Genomic DNA, 17,328 nt, shown 5'->3' with positions numbered 1-17,328 from the left:
CAACTATATAATATTGGCAAACTTTGAAATCATGAAAGAAAAACTGTTTTACTATTTTTTTGACAAATAAAGACTTTCAAGAAAAATTAAAATAGATGAAATACTTTCTTTTTATGAAGCTTAGATGATTTCATAACTTTTGGAACATTAAAATGTATCCATGATTTGATTTATTCAACAAATCAACATTATATTTAAATGGAACTTATTGAGGCCATTATTAAAAATTAACTAACTACATTTACTTTTTAAATGCTTTTTCCCCAAATTGAAGTATAAACTTCTGAATTTTAAGAAATCTAATTCTTAGTTTGCATCTGTGACATTACAAGAAAATCCAAGAAAAATTTACAAACAGAAGAAACTGTCAATCTTAAAGTAAATCATTCACTCTTCAAATATTCCCAAGCACATATACTTACCAATAAAATAGACTATGACTTTTGTGACTGAGGAAGGACCTTAATCTGGGGAAGTGATCTTAATCTGAAGGCGAGGAAGGGCATCCCGGCTGTGGAAAAAGCCAGCATACTGTGGGGAAGGCCTCAACAGGGCAGTGTGGCAGAACCTCTGAGCAGGTGCTGAGGCATCAAATAAAAATATTTTTAGGTTGAGCATTTTTGCCAGGTCAAGCTGACAAACACATACATACACATTCATTTTCCATCTCCCTTTGAAAGTCAGCCCTCTTCATTCCCTGTAAACTATATACCTACCTCATCCCACCATTGCAGGCTCCTTCCTGGTGGATGGAGCATCAGAATCCCTGGGAGGTGGATAAGATCCTGGGAGAGGGTCACTCTTTCTGAGATACTAGACTGTGGACTAGGTTCTCCATATCATCTTGGGAGGAGTCAGCTTGGAAATAAAGCTAAGCAAATACCAGATATTGGGGGGAGGGCAAGTGTAACAGTTCTGACAATATCCTTTGATCTCTTGATCCAACTGTGCTGGAGTTAATGTCCATCCATTAGGCTTCTCAAGAGTTCCTGCCATTTATTATCAGCTGAGATTACTCAACAAGTGCAATGATCACCTTGTTCTTGAGACACTACTGCTTGTTCATAAGTTTATTTAATTTAAATAACTTTTTCTAAGGACATTATCAGTACTTCCTACCACCCTACTATTTTATTACAACATCCTTTATTCTTGTTTCTTTTTTAAAAAAGATTTTATTTATTTATTTGACAAAGATCGCAAGTAGGCAGAGAGGCAGGCAGAGAGAGAAGTGGAGGCAGGCTCCTTGCAGAGCAGAGAGCCCGATGTGGGGCTAGATCCCAGGACCCTGGGATCATGACCTGAGCTGAAGGCAGAAGCTTAACCCACTGAGCCACCCAGGAGCCACTTATTCTTGTTTCTTGAAAAAGGTAAACGTTAGGGGCACCTGGGTGGCTCAGTGGGTTAAGCCTCTGCTTTTGGCTCAGGTCATGATCTTGGAGTCCTGGGATCAAGCCCCACATTCTTTGATAAGTCAATCAAAGAAAATTATCATATGGTTTCACTCACAGGTGGAATATAAGAAACGGTGCAAAGGATCATAGGGGAAGTAAAGGAAAACTGAATGGAAGTTACTTCTCCCATTCAGAGAGGGAGACAAACCGTGAGAGACTCTTAACAATAGAAAACAAACTGAGGATTACTGGAGGGAAGGTGGGGTCATGGGGTAATTGGGTGGTGGGCATTATGTGGGGCATGTGATGTGATGAGCATTGGGTATTACCTGTAACTAACAAATTACTGAATTCTACATCTGTAACGAATAATGTTGGCTAATTGAATTTAAATAGAAAAAAAGAAGTTGACAATGTGAGTAGCTAAGGACAATAGGAATGGTATAACTGCCTGTCTCACAAAATTTCCTCCTCAAAAGATAAGATAAACAAGAAGTAAAACTCTACAAAACTAGGACTTCCACATAACTTGAAGATAGAAGCCATATGTACCCCAATGTTCATAGCAGCAATGGCCACAATTGCCAAACTGTGGAAAGAGCCAAGATGCCCTTCAACACACAAATGGATAAAGAATATGTAGCCCATATATACAATGGAATATTACACAGCCATCAGAAAGGATGCCAACTTTTGTATCAACATGGAGGGGACTGGAGGAGATCATGCTGAGTGAAATAAGTCAAACAGAGAAAATCAATTATCATATGGTTTCACATACTTGTGGAGCATAAGGAATAACATGGAGGACATTAGGAAAAGGAAAGGAAAAGTGAATTGGGGGAAATTGGAGTGGGAGATGAACCATGAGAGACTGTGGACTCTGAGAAATACTCTGAGGGTTTTTGGAGGGAAGGGGTGTGGGGGGTGAGCCTGGTGGTGGGTATTAAGGAGGGCACATATTGCATGGAGCTCTGGGTGTGGTGCATAAATGATGAATCTTGGAACACTGAAAAAATGAAATTAAATTTAAAAAATAAAAATAAAAAAACAACTGGACAAATTCTCCCAATTCAGTGCTCATATGCAGAAAATACCTGAGTTTTATCACTAGAATACTGCTGTAGACTGAATAAAGTGAGACATAATTGTCTTTCCCAGCATCACGCTAACTAAATCAATATACCCAGTTTGGTTCCCCTAATTGCTGAGAGAAAAATAAGAGGCAATTAAAGGGAATTAAGTAAGCTATCTTTATAAGAAAAAATTAAAGGATTAAAAAGTCCAATATACCCAAAAAGATGAATGTCATATAGTTCTTTTTGAAGAACCATTATTACCCTGATATCCACAATTACATGAGTAGGTTTAAGACCTCAGGTAGTAAGAAAACACATGGTCCCAACTGATGCGGCATATGATGTAGGCTAGGGGAGTTGTGGTGGTACAGTTTCCATCAGCTCCTAGAATGTATGTTGAGGACTGTACCAACTTAAGAGTGTCTTAGGTGTTATAATTACCATCCTGGCCTCAAAGAAGTAACAGGAAAATAAAATAAACACTAGGAAATATTACCCAACTAAGCTACCTAAACATACACAGACAGAAAAAATACTAGAAACATCATATTTGTGAATCGCTCCAGGTCAATTTTAAAGATGATGCTAATTGGTTTTACTTTGCTATAGACCATTTTGTTACATTAAAGTGAGATAAATAAACTTTGAATTACCTCTCAAAAAAAACTCAGCTGTTAATGTATTCATGTTGTTTCAGAATTTTTACTTGCCTTGGAAATCACTAATTATTGACCTTAGAAGGACAAAAAATAAACAAAGAAACAAATAAAAAGAAATGTGGGGAAGCTTAACTTTGGGATGGCCAGATAAGGAGCTCTGCATGCCTACTTCTCAACAAAACGGACATGCTGAAAAAAACAATATTTTTTTTACAATATTCTCTGGAAATTATCTTAAGGGTATGCAACCAGTGATGAGATATTTATTCAAGAAAATCTTCATAAGAACCAGAATAACAATGGCACTTCAAATATAAAGTATTCCCCACCCTGGACTCAGCATAATGAAGATTATGGGTATGTTCCAGAAGATAGGGCTCCCTCTCCCTATCTCACAGTGAAAAAACTACCATATCATCCTGGGCAGAATAGGCTACCAGCATTCCTTCTCCCTAGTTCAATGTTGCAGACCCTCCCGAGACCTTGGCCATGAAACTAGATCTCCTCCTCCACCCAGGCCCCACTCATAGGATGGAAGTCCTATCTAAGATGTATCAGAAAAAGAATACTAGAACCATGACTGTCCTCATGGACCCTTTTTGGATGGTTTAAGTTCCAAATCAGGAGTTGCAAGCCTAGAACACCAGTGACTATTGCCTGCACTCAGTGCCCTACTCATAAAGCAGAAGTATCATTCCAAGAGAAACAGGTCACTGTCCCTGCCCTTAGCTATACAGCAGTGACTCAGAGATTTTGTGCAGGAGGAGACAGAGGCCATAAGAAAAGACAGCTCTGAAACTCTCCCCAAAGGGACTGGCTTTATTTAAAACCGAGTGTGGGGAAGTTCAAGCCTCAGAGTTCTCTCAAAAATATTAAAGACTTGGGGGGCCTGGGTGGTTCAGTGGGTTAAAGTCTCTGGCTTTGGCTCACATCATGATCCCAGGGTCCTGCGATTGAGCCCCACATCAGGCTCTCTGCTTAGCAGGAAGCCTGCTTCTCCCTCTCTCTCTCTCTCTGCCTGCCTCTCTGCCTGCTTGTGATATCTGTCAAATAAATAAATCTTTAAAAAAATAAACAAAGACTCGAGGGGATTGTGCTAAGTGAAATAAGTCAAGCAGAGAAGACAATTATATGGTTTCATTCATATGTGAAGCATATGAGAGAGGAGGACCACAGGGGATGGGAGGGAAAACTGAAGGGAAAGAATTCAGGGAGGGAGGCAAACCATGAGAGACTCTGGACTCTGGGAAACAAACTGACAGTTACAGAAGGGAGGGGTGGGGTGGGGTAACCAAGTGATGGGTGTTAAGTAGGGCATGTGTTGGGATGAGCACTGGGTGTTATATGCAACTAATGAATCGCTGAAAACTACAACAAAAACTTATGATATGCTATATGCTGGCTAACTGAACATAATAAAAAAAATAAAGACTTGATGGTAAGCAATTAAGAAGAGGCTGATAGCTCCATGAGTAATAAGATAACCCACATGCTAGCTAGTTTACCAGAGAGAGCTAGGGAAAGAGACAGCTAGGAAGAAACCTCATAGAGTCAGAACAAACCTAAAAAACAAATTTCAAAAACCACCCTACCAAAGGGTAGCAAATTTAACTGGATCATACTGTGGAGAAATTTATCACCCAGGAATTGTCAACCAAGAGAGTAATAATTTGAGAATTAGTTAAAACTAACAGTTATCTGTGATATCAACAAAGACAAACACCTTAACAGAGAGATCAGGAAAACAGACAAAAAGATATGTATAAAGGATGATGTAAAAATTAAAAATTATGCAGAAATACTACTTTCTCAATATGTACACAGAATGTAAATGGAATAAACACATCAATTATAAGGCAGATCCTGGCTAATTGAATTTTTATTAAAAATATGTTCCCACTATATATAAGCAACTAAATTTAGATTTAAAGGTCCAAAGTGAAAGTAAAAAGATGACAAAGATTTACCATATGAACAATAATCCAAAAAAAGATGGCATGGCTATACTAATATCAGAAAAATATTGACTTTAAGATAAAAATTGTTCTAAAGATAAGAACATTTATAGTGATTTCATATAAACAGAATCAACAATCTTCCAGGGGAATGAATTAGCCAGTTGATAAAATATATTATCTAAATTTTCCATTTTTCAACAACAAAAACAGGAAAGTATATTCCATACTTTAGAGGAAAAAATATTCAATAGAAATTGCAAATAGGGCACAGATGCGGGATTCAGAAAAAACTTCAAAACAAATTTTAAATATATTCAAAGAACTGAAGGAAATAATTTCTGAAGAACTGAAAAATGAAGACAATAAAGTCTTAAGTAAGAAAATCATAAAAATCATATGGTTTCACTTATTTGTGGAGCATAACGAATAGCATGGAGGACAAGGGGAGTTAGAGAGGAGAAGGGAGTTGGGGGAAATTGGAAGGGGAGGTGAACCATGAGAGACTATGGACTCTGAAAAACAATCTGAGGGGTTTGAAGCGGCGGGGGGTGGGTGGTAGGAGGTTGGGGGAACCAGGTGGTGGGTATTAGAGAGGGCACGGATTGCATGGAGCACTGGGTGTGGTGCAAATACAAGTAATACTGTTACGCTGAAAATTTAAAAAAAAAAAAAAACACCAAGTGGGCAGAGAGGCGGGGGGAGGGGTGGAAGCAGGTTACCTGCTGAGAAGAGAGCTGATGTGGGGCTCGATCACAGGACCCTGGGATCATGACCTGACCCAAAGGCAGAGGCTTAACCATTGAGCCACCCAGGCACCCCCTTTTTGGTGTTCTATACGCAGCATCATGTCTTCTCATGAGGACAGAAGAATAAAAATGTTAATTCCTTCAAAAAAAAAAAAAAGAAAAGAAAAGAAAATCATAAAAATCATAAAAATACAAAAGTTGATTTTAAGAAAATTAAATGAAAATTCTGGAATTGAAAAGCATGAGTGAAATGAAAAATTCAGCAAAGGAAATCAATAGTAAATTTGAGATGACAGAAAAAGACTCACTGAAAAGTAAAATTCATCAGGGTGCCTGGATGACTCAGTCAGTTAAGCATCTGACTTTGGCTCAGGTCATGATCTCAGGGTCCTGGGATCAAGCCCCACATTGGGCTCCCCACTCAGCAGGGATTCTGCTTCTCTCTCTCCCTCTGTCCCTCCCCACACTTATGCTCTCTGGGTCTCTCACCAGTAAATAAATAAGTAAAATCTTCAAAAAGAAGAAAACTAAAATTTATTAATAGGATTACTACTTTGAAGAATAGAAAGAAAAAATAGTGAGGAATATGAGCAAAATGAAGAACCGTAGGACTCCATCTGGCAAACAAACATGACTGTGATGAGTCCCAGAAAGAGAGGAAAGCAATTCAATTTGAAGAGAAAAAAGGGGGGATAATAATGTAATTGAAGGAATAATAATCAAAAACTATTCAAATACTACAATTTGATTTTGTAAAATAAATCTACAGCTCTGAAAAACTAAAAAAAAAAAAAAAGTACAATAAACCCAAAGATGTCTACACCTAGGTGTATCATAGTCAAACTACTGAAAGACAAAGTCTCAAAAGCAGCAAAAGAAAAATGGAGTCACTATGCATAGAGAAAAAAAGGCATGGTTAACACCTGACTTCTGGTAAGAAGTAATGGAGACCAAAAAAATAAAATAATGGAGACCACAGGGCAGTAGGGTGACAGATTTGAACTGTTTAAAGAAAAAACAACTATAGCCCAAGAATCCTATATTAATCCATCAAAACTATCCTTTGAAAATGAAGGCAAAATAAAGGCATTCACATACCAAAAAAACTAAGAAAATACATTGTTCACCAACCTGCTCTATAAGATATACTAGAGGAACTCCTTCAGGCTGACACCATAAGGCAACTTAAATCTGTACAAAGAAATAAAGAGCCATGGAGAAGACAAATATATATTTATAAAATACTGTATGGATATATTTTTCTTCTTTTTATTTAAAATACACTGCAAAAAATAGTAATGATATAACAATGTTAGGCATGTAACAAAGATATAAACATATATAACAATAAAAGCACAAAGAAGAGATGAGAAACTGGAGTCATACTGGAGGAAGATTTCTATATTTTACTAGAAGAAAGTTACTGTTAATCCAAAGTAGGCTGTAATAAATAAAGATGCATAGCTTAACTCCTGTAACCATAAGAAAATAATTTTTAAATATGGTGTAAAAAAAGAAAGATGAAAATTTAAATGATACAGAAGAAAATATTTACCACAAAGAAAGCAGCAGAGAAGAAAGGAACAAAAAGAAATAGCAAAAACAAATAGCAAAATGGGAGATATAAACTCAACAACATAATACTATTAAATGTGAATGGATTAAACATTTCAATCAAAAGAAAAATTGTCAAACTGGATTTTTTTTAAATGATAGCCCATATGAACAATAAACAAAAGAAGGCTAAATTGGCTATATCAATATCAGTCAAATTAGACTCCACCACAAAAGTATTACTAAAGAAAAGGAGGGACACAAGAGAATGAAAAATCTCAATTCATTTAAATGATATAATAATTCTAAAGTATATGTGCCTAACAACAGATCCTCAAGACACATAAAGCAAAATGAACACACTTGAAAGAAAAAAATATACAAATCAACAATAATGAAGGCTTCAATAAGCCACTCTCAATAATTGATAGAAACATCACATATGTGGCATTTAATAGTACATTCCATAAAACAACCTATTTTTCAAGAACAAGTGGAATGATCTCCAGGAAATACAAAATTCTAGACCACAAAACAAGTCTCAATGAAATTAAGAGAACTGAAATGATGAAAAACACAACTGAATTAAATTAAAGAACAAAAACAGAAGGCAATATGAGCAATCCTCAAACATTTGGAACTTAAACATACTTCTAAATAATCTATGATTCAAAAAGAAATTACAAGGAAAATTAGAAAATATTTTGAACTAAATGAAAATGGAACAATACATGTAATTTAAGGGATGCAGAGTTGTGCCTGAGGAAAGCTATATAGCTTTAAATGCCTGTATGAGAAAATAACAAAGATTTCAAGTCAATAACTTCAGGTTCCTCCTTAAGAACCAAGGGGAAAAGAAAGAACATTAAGCCAAGAGAAAGTGTAAGAAAATTAAATAATAAAAGTTAGAGGAGAAATCAGTAAAATAGAAAAAAATAGACAGTCAATGAAGTTAAAATTTGTGTTTTTTTTTAAAGATTAACAAAATTGACCAACTTTACCTATACTAATCAAGAAAAAAAGAGAATAATCACCAAAATCAGAAATAAGAAAGGGGGCATCACTAATGCTTTCACAAAAACAAAAATGTACTATAAGGCAATATTATAAACAACTTATGCCAAAAATAAACAATTTAAATGAAATAGACAAATTCATAAAAGACAAAATTACTAAACTTTATTCAAGAAGAAATGGACATCTGAATGACCAAAGAAATTGTGTTCATAAAAACAACCACAAAACTTCCCCACAAATTAAATTCCAGGCCCAACTGAATTAAATTCCAATTGAATATTAAAACCAATCCTTGGGTGGGAGGTTGGGGAAACCAGGTGGTGGGTATTAGAGAGGGCACGGATTGCATGGAGCACTGGGTGTGGTGCAAAAACAATGAATACTCTTATGCTGAAAATAAAAAAATAATAAAATAAAATAAAAAATTAAAAAAAAATCCTTCACAAACTCTCCAAAAGAACACTTCTCAACTTATTCTATTGTACTCATTCTGTATTATGCTGATACCAAAGCCAGAGACATCACATAAAAATAATAATACAGACTAATATCCCTCATGAATATACAAACTAAATTCAACAATTTATTATACACCATGACCAAGTGAGATTTATTCTAAGAATACAAAGTAGATTTGACATCTGAAAATCCATTAATGTAGCATACCATATTAGTAGGTTCAAATTAATAGACTTAAGGATAAAAATCACATGGTCATATCACTAGATAGAGACAAGGATTTTTCAAAATCCAATATTCATTTCTGATAAAAATTTAAAACAAACCAGGAATGTATTGGAACTTTTATTAAGGAGGGCACACATTGCATGGAGCACTGGTGTGGTGCATAAACAATGAACCTTGGAACACTGAAAAAAATAAAATTAAATTAAGTTAAAAGAAAGAAAACCCTGTAACAGTCATTACACATAATAGTGAAAATGCTTTGCCCCTAAACTCAAGAATAACATATGGATGTCAGTGCTTACCACTTCTATCCAACAGTAAACTGGAAGTTCTAGATAACAAGACAAGAGGAAAAGAATGGGAAAGAGAGGAAGGGAGAGACTGTGAACTAGTTAGAGGCATCCAGATTAGAAAAAGAAGAATGTTTTTATTAGCAAATGATATGAAAGAAAATTCTAAGGAATCCAAAAATGACTACGACAATAATAAATGAGTTCAACAAGGTCACAGGATACAACATTAATATAAAAATTATTAATAATTGTATTTCTATATCATGGAAATGTACAGTCAGAATCAAATCACATATTTAGTGAAAGATTAATATATAAAGGACTATTATGACTCAAAAAAGAAAAAACCCAAATGAAAAGTAGTGAAAAGTCTTGAGTAGAAATTTGCCAAACATATAAAAATGACTAATAACATGATGTTGAATATCACAATGAGATACCACTTCATACATACAGAATGTCTAATAATCAAAACGAAAGCCAATAGGTGATAGTGAGAATGTAGAGACACAGGAATCCTATTTCATTACTGGTGAGAATGTAAAATGGTGCAGCCACCATGGCAAACATTTTGGCTGTTTTTTAAGAAGCTAAACTTATGATAAAGCCTAACATCTACCTCAAAGAAATGAAAATATATTTCCACACAAAGACTTATACACAAATGTTTCTGAAAGTAATATTCATAAAATCCAAAATTGGAAATAATACAAATATTCATCAAATAGTGACTGGGTAAATAAATATAGTATATGCACATAGTGGATTACTATTCAGTAATAAAAAATGAGATAAAGATACATATAATGGCATGAACAACATTACTATCATTATTCTAATTAAAGAAATCAGACAAAAGGCTATACAGTATATGACTCTTTTAGATAAAATGTACAGGAAGGACAAACAAATAGAAACATCAGTAGTTGCCTAAAGCTGGAGTTGGGAGCTAGAATTAATTGTAAAAGATATACAGGATCTTTTTGGATGATGAAAATGTTCTGAATTTATTAAAAATCATTGAATTATAAACTTACATTGGTGAATTTTATGATATGTAAACTACATCTCAACAAAGTTGTTTTTAAAATCCCGTTGTTTATTTCATTGAAACAAAGTGAAATATAAAACTAGGAAAAATATGCCCCAAACCCAGATGAGATAGCAATATATACCTGGAGTAAACATGTAATCAAGGCAGAGACTTTCAAAGTTCAGTCATGAAAACAGTAACCAGAAATTTCCCCTCCATATTCTATGTGTTCAGTGTAGGAAGAATACCCAGAAAAAAAAGGTGAAGTTTCTGAGTAGAAAACCAAGGACCTTGAATATAATTCACAACTCCCTGAGAGATCTGAAGGGACTAAATGAATCACTTGATTACATTCACACAATCATCATGAGTAAAGACACAAATTACAAAAATTCAAGGGACCTGTTTTAAAGACAGGTGGGGGGGGGGGATGTGAAAGTTTTAAACCAGAGAAGAAATAGAACTGCATGTGTCTGTCATCGCAAGTTAAGGTAATTAATGTGAGATATTTGTTGTGCTTCATGATATCTTTTAGGGAGTAGTATTTTTCTACATCATCAAACCTTGCATCTGAGGAGAATACAAGTTCATAAATCAAGTCTCAAGACCAAACAATAATGTGAATAATATTTTAATAAATTTTGTAACAATAACTGTAACTAAAACAATACATATTATTCACTCTTTTCTTTGATGTAGTCTTTTCCATGATAACATAGAATATTTAATTTACTTAAGTATTACACAAAATAAATTGATCATCAAGATAATATTACCCTACCAATTGAGTCATTCAGCTCAAAACACAACTTATAGCAAATTCTACTTTATAGCAAATGAAATTCAAACAAGTTTACAAGCCACAAAGATAATTTTTAAAAAGCAACCAAATAAACAATTTCATCAGAAATATTTAGATGGCTGAGATAAACTGGTTTAACTTAAAATACTCGAATTACAAAATCCATCACTTTCTCATTGGTGAATATGTGGAAAGTTATAGATGGGGTTTTTTTTAATTCACTCAATAAAATATGAAATATAAAAGTCAGGTAAAAGATTACATTGCAAATGTTCTAAAGTCTTACCTCCATCAGAACAAAGAGTGCTGCAAAGAATAGAAGAGTTGCCCATTCCACTCGGTGTAGAATGATCTCAAAATCATGAATATCAGCTAAAATTAGTAACCAGATGGCACCCAGAATAGCAATCCACCCTGAAAAACAAGTGGACATACAGACAGAGATGGGGTTCAATTTTAATACACTGAATTTGTATCTTCTGATTGTTTTCTTTGTTGTTGAAGAAAATTTATATTCTGCAAACTGAACATATTCAAAATGTACAATTTATATTTTGGCTAATGTATATACACACAAAACCAATAATACAATCAAAATAATGAAACATTCACTACTCTCAGCAGTTTACTAATATCTGTATTCTTGTATCCTCTTTTGCTCCCTCTGTAACCCCACTCTATCCCCAGGAACTATTCATGTATTTTCTTTCACTATAGATTAGTTTACATTTTCTATATTTTCTATAAATGCAATCATACAGCATACATTCTTTTGTCTGACTGCTTCCATTTCAACATGACTATTTTAAGATTCTTCAGTACTGGTTTGAGAATCAATAATTCATTACTTTTCTTGTTTAGTAGTATGTCATAATATGGCTATGGGATGATGTATGTATCTATTCACCATTGATGGGATATTTGCATTGCTTCCATTATTTGACTATTACAAATGAATGTGCTATCATATACAATTATCAATACCTGCATATATTTTCAGTTCCATTGGATAAATACCTTGGAATGGAATAGCTAATCAAATGATAGTTTAATATTATAGAATATTTATGTTTTAAGAAACTGTGAAATTGTTTTCCAAAATGGTTGCAACATTTTACAACCCCACCAGCTGTATGAGAATTTGTTACCCAAGATTTTCAACACTGGGTCAGCCTTTTTTAATTTCTTGACATTCCAATGAGTATGAACAGTATCCATTGTGGTTTCAAATTGTATTTCTCTAAAGGCTAATGATGTTGAGTGTTTTTTTCATGTAGCTATTTGCCATCCATAGATCTTCTTTTGTGAAGTTTTTGTTTAAACAGTCTGCTCATTTTCTTTAATGAGTAGGACAAATAAAACCCAAATAAGAAAAAGGAAAAAAAAAAGGATAGAATTGGAGATGAATCAGTGAAAAAGGAAGTAGAAAAATATTAAAGCAAAGCAATGACACCAAAATTTGGTTCTTAGAGAAAATCAGGAAGGTTGGTAAACCTTAGCCAATTTGAATAGGACAAAACATGAGAAAATGAAATTTGCCACTATCAAGAAAAAGAACAGTGCCATGACTATAAATTCTATAGACATAGAAAAAATACTACTTTGGGGTGCCTGGGTGGCTCAATCAGTTGTGTCCAACTCTTGATTTGGGCTCAGGTCATGACTTCAGGGCTATGAGAACAAGCCCTGCTCCAGGCTCCTCTTTCTCCCTCTCCTCATCCCCTGCCTGCCCCCCTTCTCTCTCTCTCTCTCTCTAAAACAAATACATAAATCTTTAAAAAAAAAAAAAAAAGACTACTAGCTTTCTATATCTGCCGTAACAAGTTACCACATACATAGTGGCTTAAAATAAAGCCTATCATGGTTTTCAGAGGTCAGAAGTATGGTGGGCTCAGCTACATTTCTGACAAGAGCCTCACCAAAACAAAATCAGGCTCATGACAGGGCTGAATTTCTTTCTGAAGGCTCTAGGAGAGCATCTGCTTTCTTATTATTTCAAATTGTTGACATAATTCAGTTCCTTGCAGCTGAAGGACTGAGGGTCCAATTTCCTCACTGGCTGTCACCCAGAAGTTGTTCTCACTTCTAGACATCACCCACATTCCCTGAGGACCCTCACCCTCATCTATCATCAAAACCAGCAATAGTAGGTGAAGTCCCTCTCATACTTCTAATGTCTTTTGCCTTTTCTGTTTCATCTTTCTAAATGACTCTCCTGTTTTTCATTTCTACTTTTAAAGGCCCATGTGATTACACTGGGTGCACATAGATAATCAAAGAAAATCTTACCTAAGGCTTGTAACCTTAATTCTATCTACAAAGTCCCTTTGCCACACAACATAACACATACAGACATTAACATCAGGAATTAGAGTATAGAGACCATTGAGAGGCCACATATGGATTAATTTGGAAAGAGCATTTTTAAAATGTAGGTTTTCCTGATCTATGAACATGGTATGTATCTCCATTTATTTAGGTCTTCTTTATACAGGTCTTCCTAAATGGGCAGAAAACATGAACATACACTTCTCCAATGAAGACATACAAATGGCTATCAGACACATGAAAAAATGTTCATCATCACTAGCCATCAGGGAGATTCAAATCAAAACCACCTTGAGATACCACCTGACACCAGTTATAAAGGCCAAAATTAACAAGACAGTAAACAATGTGTATTGGAGAGGATGTGGAGAATGGGGAACCCTCTTACATTGTTGGTGGGAATGCAAGTTGGGGCAGCCACTTTGGAAAACAGTGTGGAGATTCCTTAAGAAATTAAAAATAGAGCTATCCTATGATCCTGTCATTGCACTACTGGGTATTTACCCCAAAGATACAGATGTAGTGAAAAGAAGGGCTATTGGTACCCCAACACTCCTAGCAGCAATGGCCACAGTCGCCAAACCGTGGAAAGAACCAAGATGCTCTTCAACGGACGAATGGATAAAGAGGATGTGATCCATATATACTCTATACTATGGAGGGGGAGACGAATCTTGAGAGACTGTGGACTCTGAGGAACTGAGGGAAGCGGATCATGGTCACGGAGATGGGGAGGGAGCCATAGTCATGGAGAAGGGTAAGAGAGAGACTAGCAAATAGGGGAACCCACACTGGGAAGAGGAATCCCCATAGCAACTGGCTTGAAAGTGAGAGGGGCCGAATTTTGTGAGTTCTTACAGACAGCAGGGCTTAAAGCCTGGAATTTTAAAGGTCAGTGGGCTTCATTGGGATTGAGCCTGGAGGACACTGGGGTCACTCTCAAAAAGAAGGTGAAGCAACCATCTGGCAGACATACAGTGTGGGAAAGACTATCTGCAGAGTGCCTGGGGCACAGAGTGGGGAAGTTATTTGCTCAACTCAGAGCATGTCCCAAAGAAGCAGTGTTCATGGAGAGACCTCTCTGGAAACAATGGAACTGGCAGCTGTCATTTTCTTGTGTGTGTGTGTGTGTGTGTGTGTGTGTGTGTGTGTGTGTTGTGTTAGTCACCATACAATATATAATTAGTTTTTGATGTAGGGTTCCAAGATTATTGTTTATGTATAGCACCCAGTGTTCTATACAATACATGCCATCCTTAATACCTACCACCAGGTTCACCCATCCCTCCACCTCTCTCCCCTCTAAAACCCTCAGTTTGTTTCTCAGAGTCCATAGTCTCTCATGGTTCATCTCCCCCTCCAATTTCCCCCAATTCACTTTTCCTTTCCTTCTAATGACTTCCATGTTATTCCTTATGCTCCACAAGTAAGTGAAACCATATGATAATTGACTCTCTCTGCTTAACTTATTTTACTCAGCATAATCTCCTCCAGTTCCATCCATGTTGATAGAAAAGTTGGGTATTCATCCTTTCTGATGGCTGAGTAATATTCCATTGTATATATGAACCATATCTTCTTTTTTTTATTTAATTTCTTTTCGGTGAACAGAATTCATTGTTTATGCACCACACCCAGTGCTCCATGCAATACATGCCCTCCATAATACCCACCACCAGGCTCCCCCACCCCCCACCCCTTCAAAACCCTCATATCTTTTTTATCCATTCATCTGTTAAAGGGCATCTCAGCTCTTTCCACCGTTTGGTTATTGTGGATATTGCTGCTATGAACATTGGGTATGTATGACCTTTCTTTCTTTCACTACAATTGTATCTTTGGAGTAAATACCCAGTAGTGCAATTCCTAGGTCATAGGGCAGCTCTATTTTTAATTTTTTGTTATACATAAACAATGAATCTTGGAACACTACATCAAAAACTAATACTACTATATGGTGGCTAACATAATATATAATATATATGTTATATATATATTATATACATATAATATATACATACATATATACATATATTAGCTAAAAACTCCCCTAATCTGAGGAAGAAAACAGATATCCAGATCCGGGAGGTACAAAGAAACCCAACAAAAATCATTGGATAAATTTGTAAAAACATATAAACTACCAAAAGCAAAACAGGCAGAAATAGACAACATAAACAGACTGATAACCAGCAAATAAATTGAATCATTAATGAAAAAACTGCCAACAATCAAAAATCCAAGGCCAGATGACTTCAAAGGTGAATTCTACCAAATTTTTAGAGAATAATTAATACCTAGTCTTCCAAAACTATTCCAAAAAGTAGAGAAGGAAGGAAGACTTCCAAATTCATTCTATGAGGCCAGCACTACCCAGATACCAAACCAGATAAAGACTTCACTAAAAAAGAGAGCTATATGACAATATCCATGATGAACATGCATGCAAAAATTCTCATTAGAATATCAGGAAACTGAACCCAACATTACATTTAAAAAATCATTCACAGCTGTGGTGTTTTATCCCATAGGCATACTGAACATAATATTGGGGAACTGTAATGCAAGAGACCTAAAAAACAAACACAAACACAAAACAAAGGAAAATTAAACACTCCATGATATTCAGCTTCCAGTAATTTACCTTTAATTTTATAATCATAAAATCTTAGAACAAGTTATGTGATACATAAACAATGAATTTTGGAACACTAAAAAACTTTAAATTAAATTTTAAAAAATCATTCACCATGATCAAATGAGATTTATTCCTGGGTTTCAAGAGTGGTTTGATATCCACAAATCACTGTGATAACACTACACAAATTCAAGAAATGATAAGAACTGTATGATCATTTCAAAGTGGGCAGAAGACACAAACAGACATGTCTCCAAAAAAGGCACAGAGATAGCCAACAAACACGTGAAAGTATGCTCAACATCAACCATCATCAGAGAAATGCAAATTAAAACTACAATGAGATATTGCCTCACACCTATCAGAATGGCTAAAATCAACAACAACAACAGGTGTTGGCAAGGATGTGGAAAAAAGAGAATCCTCTTTGGTGATGGGAACGGAAACTGGTGTAGCCACCCTGGAAAACAGTATGGAGTTTCCTCAAAAAGTTAAAAATAGAACTACCCTTCTCCTCTCCATCTTTCCATGTTCTCTGTCCTCTGAGATATTCCTTATGCTCCACAAATAAGTGAAACCATATGATAATTGACTCTCTCTGCTTGACTTATTTCACTCAACATAATCTCTTCCAGTCCCATCCATGTTGAAGGGAGTTGGGGGAAATTGGAGGGAGAGATGAACCATGAGAGACTGTGGATTCTGAGGAACTGAGAGCTTTGGAGGGGAGGGCAGTGGGAGGTTGGGTGAGCCTGGTGGTGGGTATTGTGGAGGGCATGTATTGCATGGAGCACTGGGTGTGGTACATAAACAATGAATTCTGAAACACTGAAAAGAAATTTTAAAATAAATAAAAATTAAAAAAAAAATAGAACTACCCCACACATGAACTGGTTATTGCACTACTAGGTAACTACCCAAAGAATACAAAAATACTAATTCAGTGAAATACATGCACCCCAATGTTTATAACAACATTACCTACAATAGCCAAATTATGGAAATAGCCCATCTGTTTTTGACTGATGAATAAATAAAGAAGATGGGAGATTAGATATAGATATAGATATATCCATACACAGTGGAATATTACTTGGTCATAAAAAGAATGAAATCTTACCATTTGCAATGACATGGATG

General features: G+C 35.4%; 1 protein-coding gene across 3 annotated transcripts in view; it reads right to left on the bottom strand.

The window, feature by feature from the left end:
* Nucleotides 1–17,328, bottom strand: part of OCA2 (OCA2 melanosomal transmembrane protein) — a 481,635-nt gene that overhangs the window by 214,044 nt on the left and 250,263 nt on the right. For all 3 annotated transcript variants that reach the window (XM_032843099.1, XM_032843101.1, XM_032843102.1), the window contains one exon: nt 11,509–11,636. In XM_032843099.1, the coding sequence (XP_032698990.1) occupies nt 11,509–11,636 (128 nt within the window). The remainder of the gene's footprint in view (nt 1–11,508; nt 11,637–17,328) is intronic.

The sequence above is a fragment of the Lontra canadensis genome, unplaced genomic scaffold (genome assembly GCF_010015895.1).
Source record: "Lontra canadensis isolate GAN:19392208 unplaced genomic scaffold, GSC_riverotter_1.0 scaffold135, whole genome shotgun sequence".
Lineage (NCBI taxonomy): Eukaryota > Metazoa > Chordata > Mammalia > Carnivora > Mustelidae > Lontra > Lontra canadensis.
Note: the sequence above shows the minus strand (reverse complement) of the source record. Positions and strands in the feature narration are given on the sequence as shown.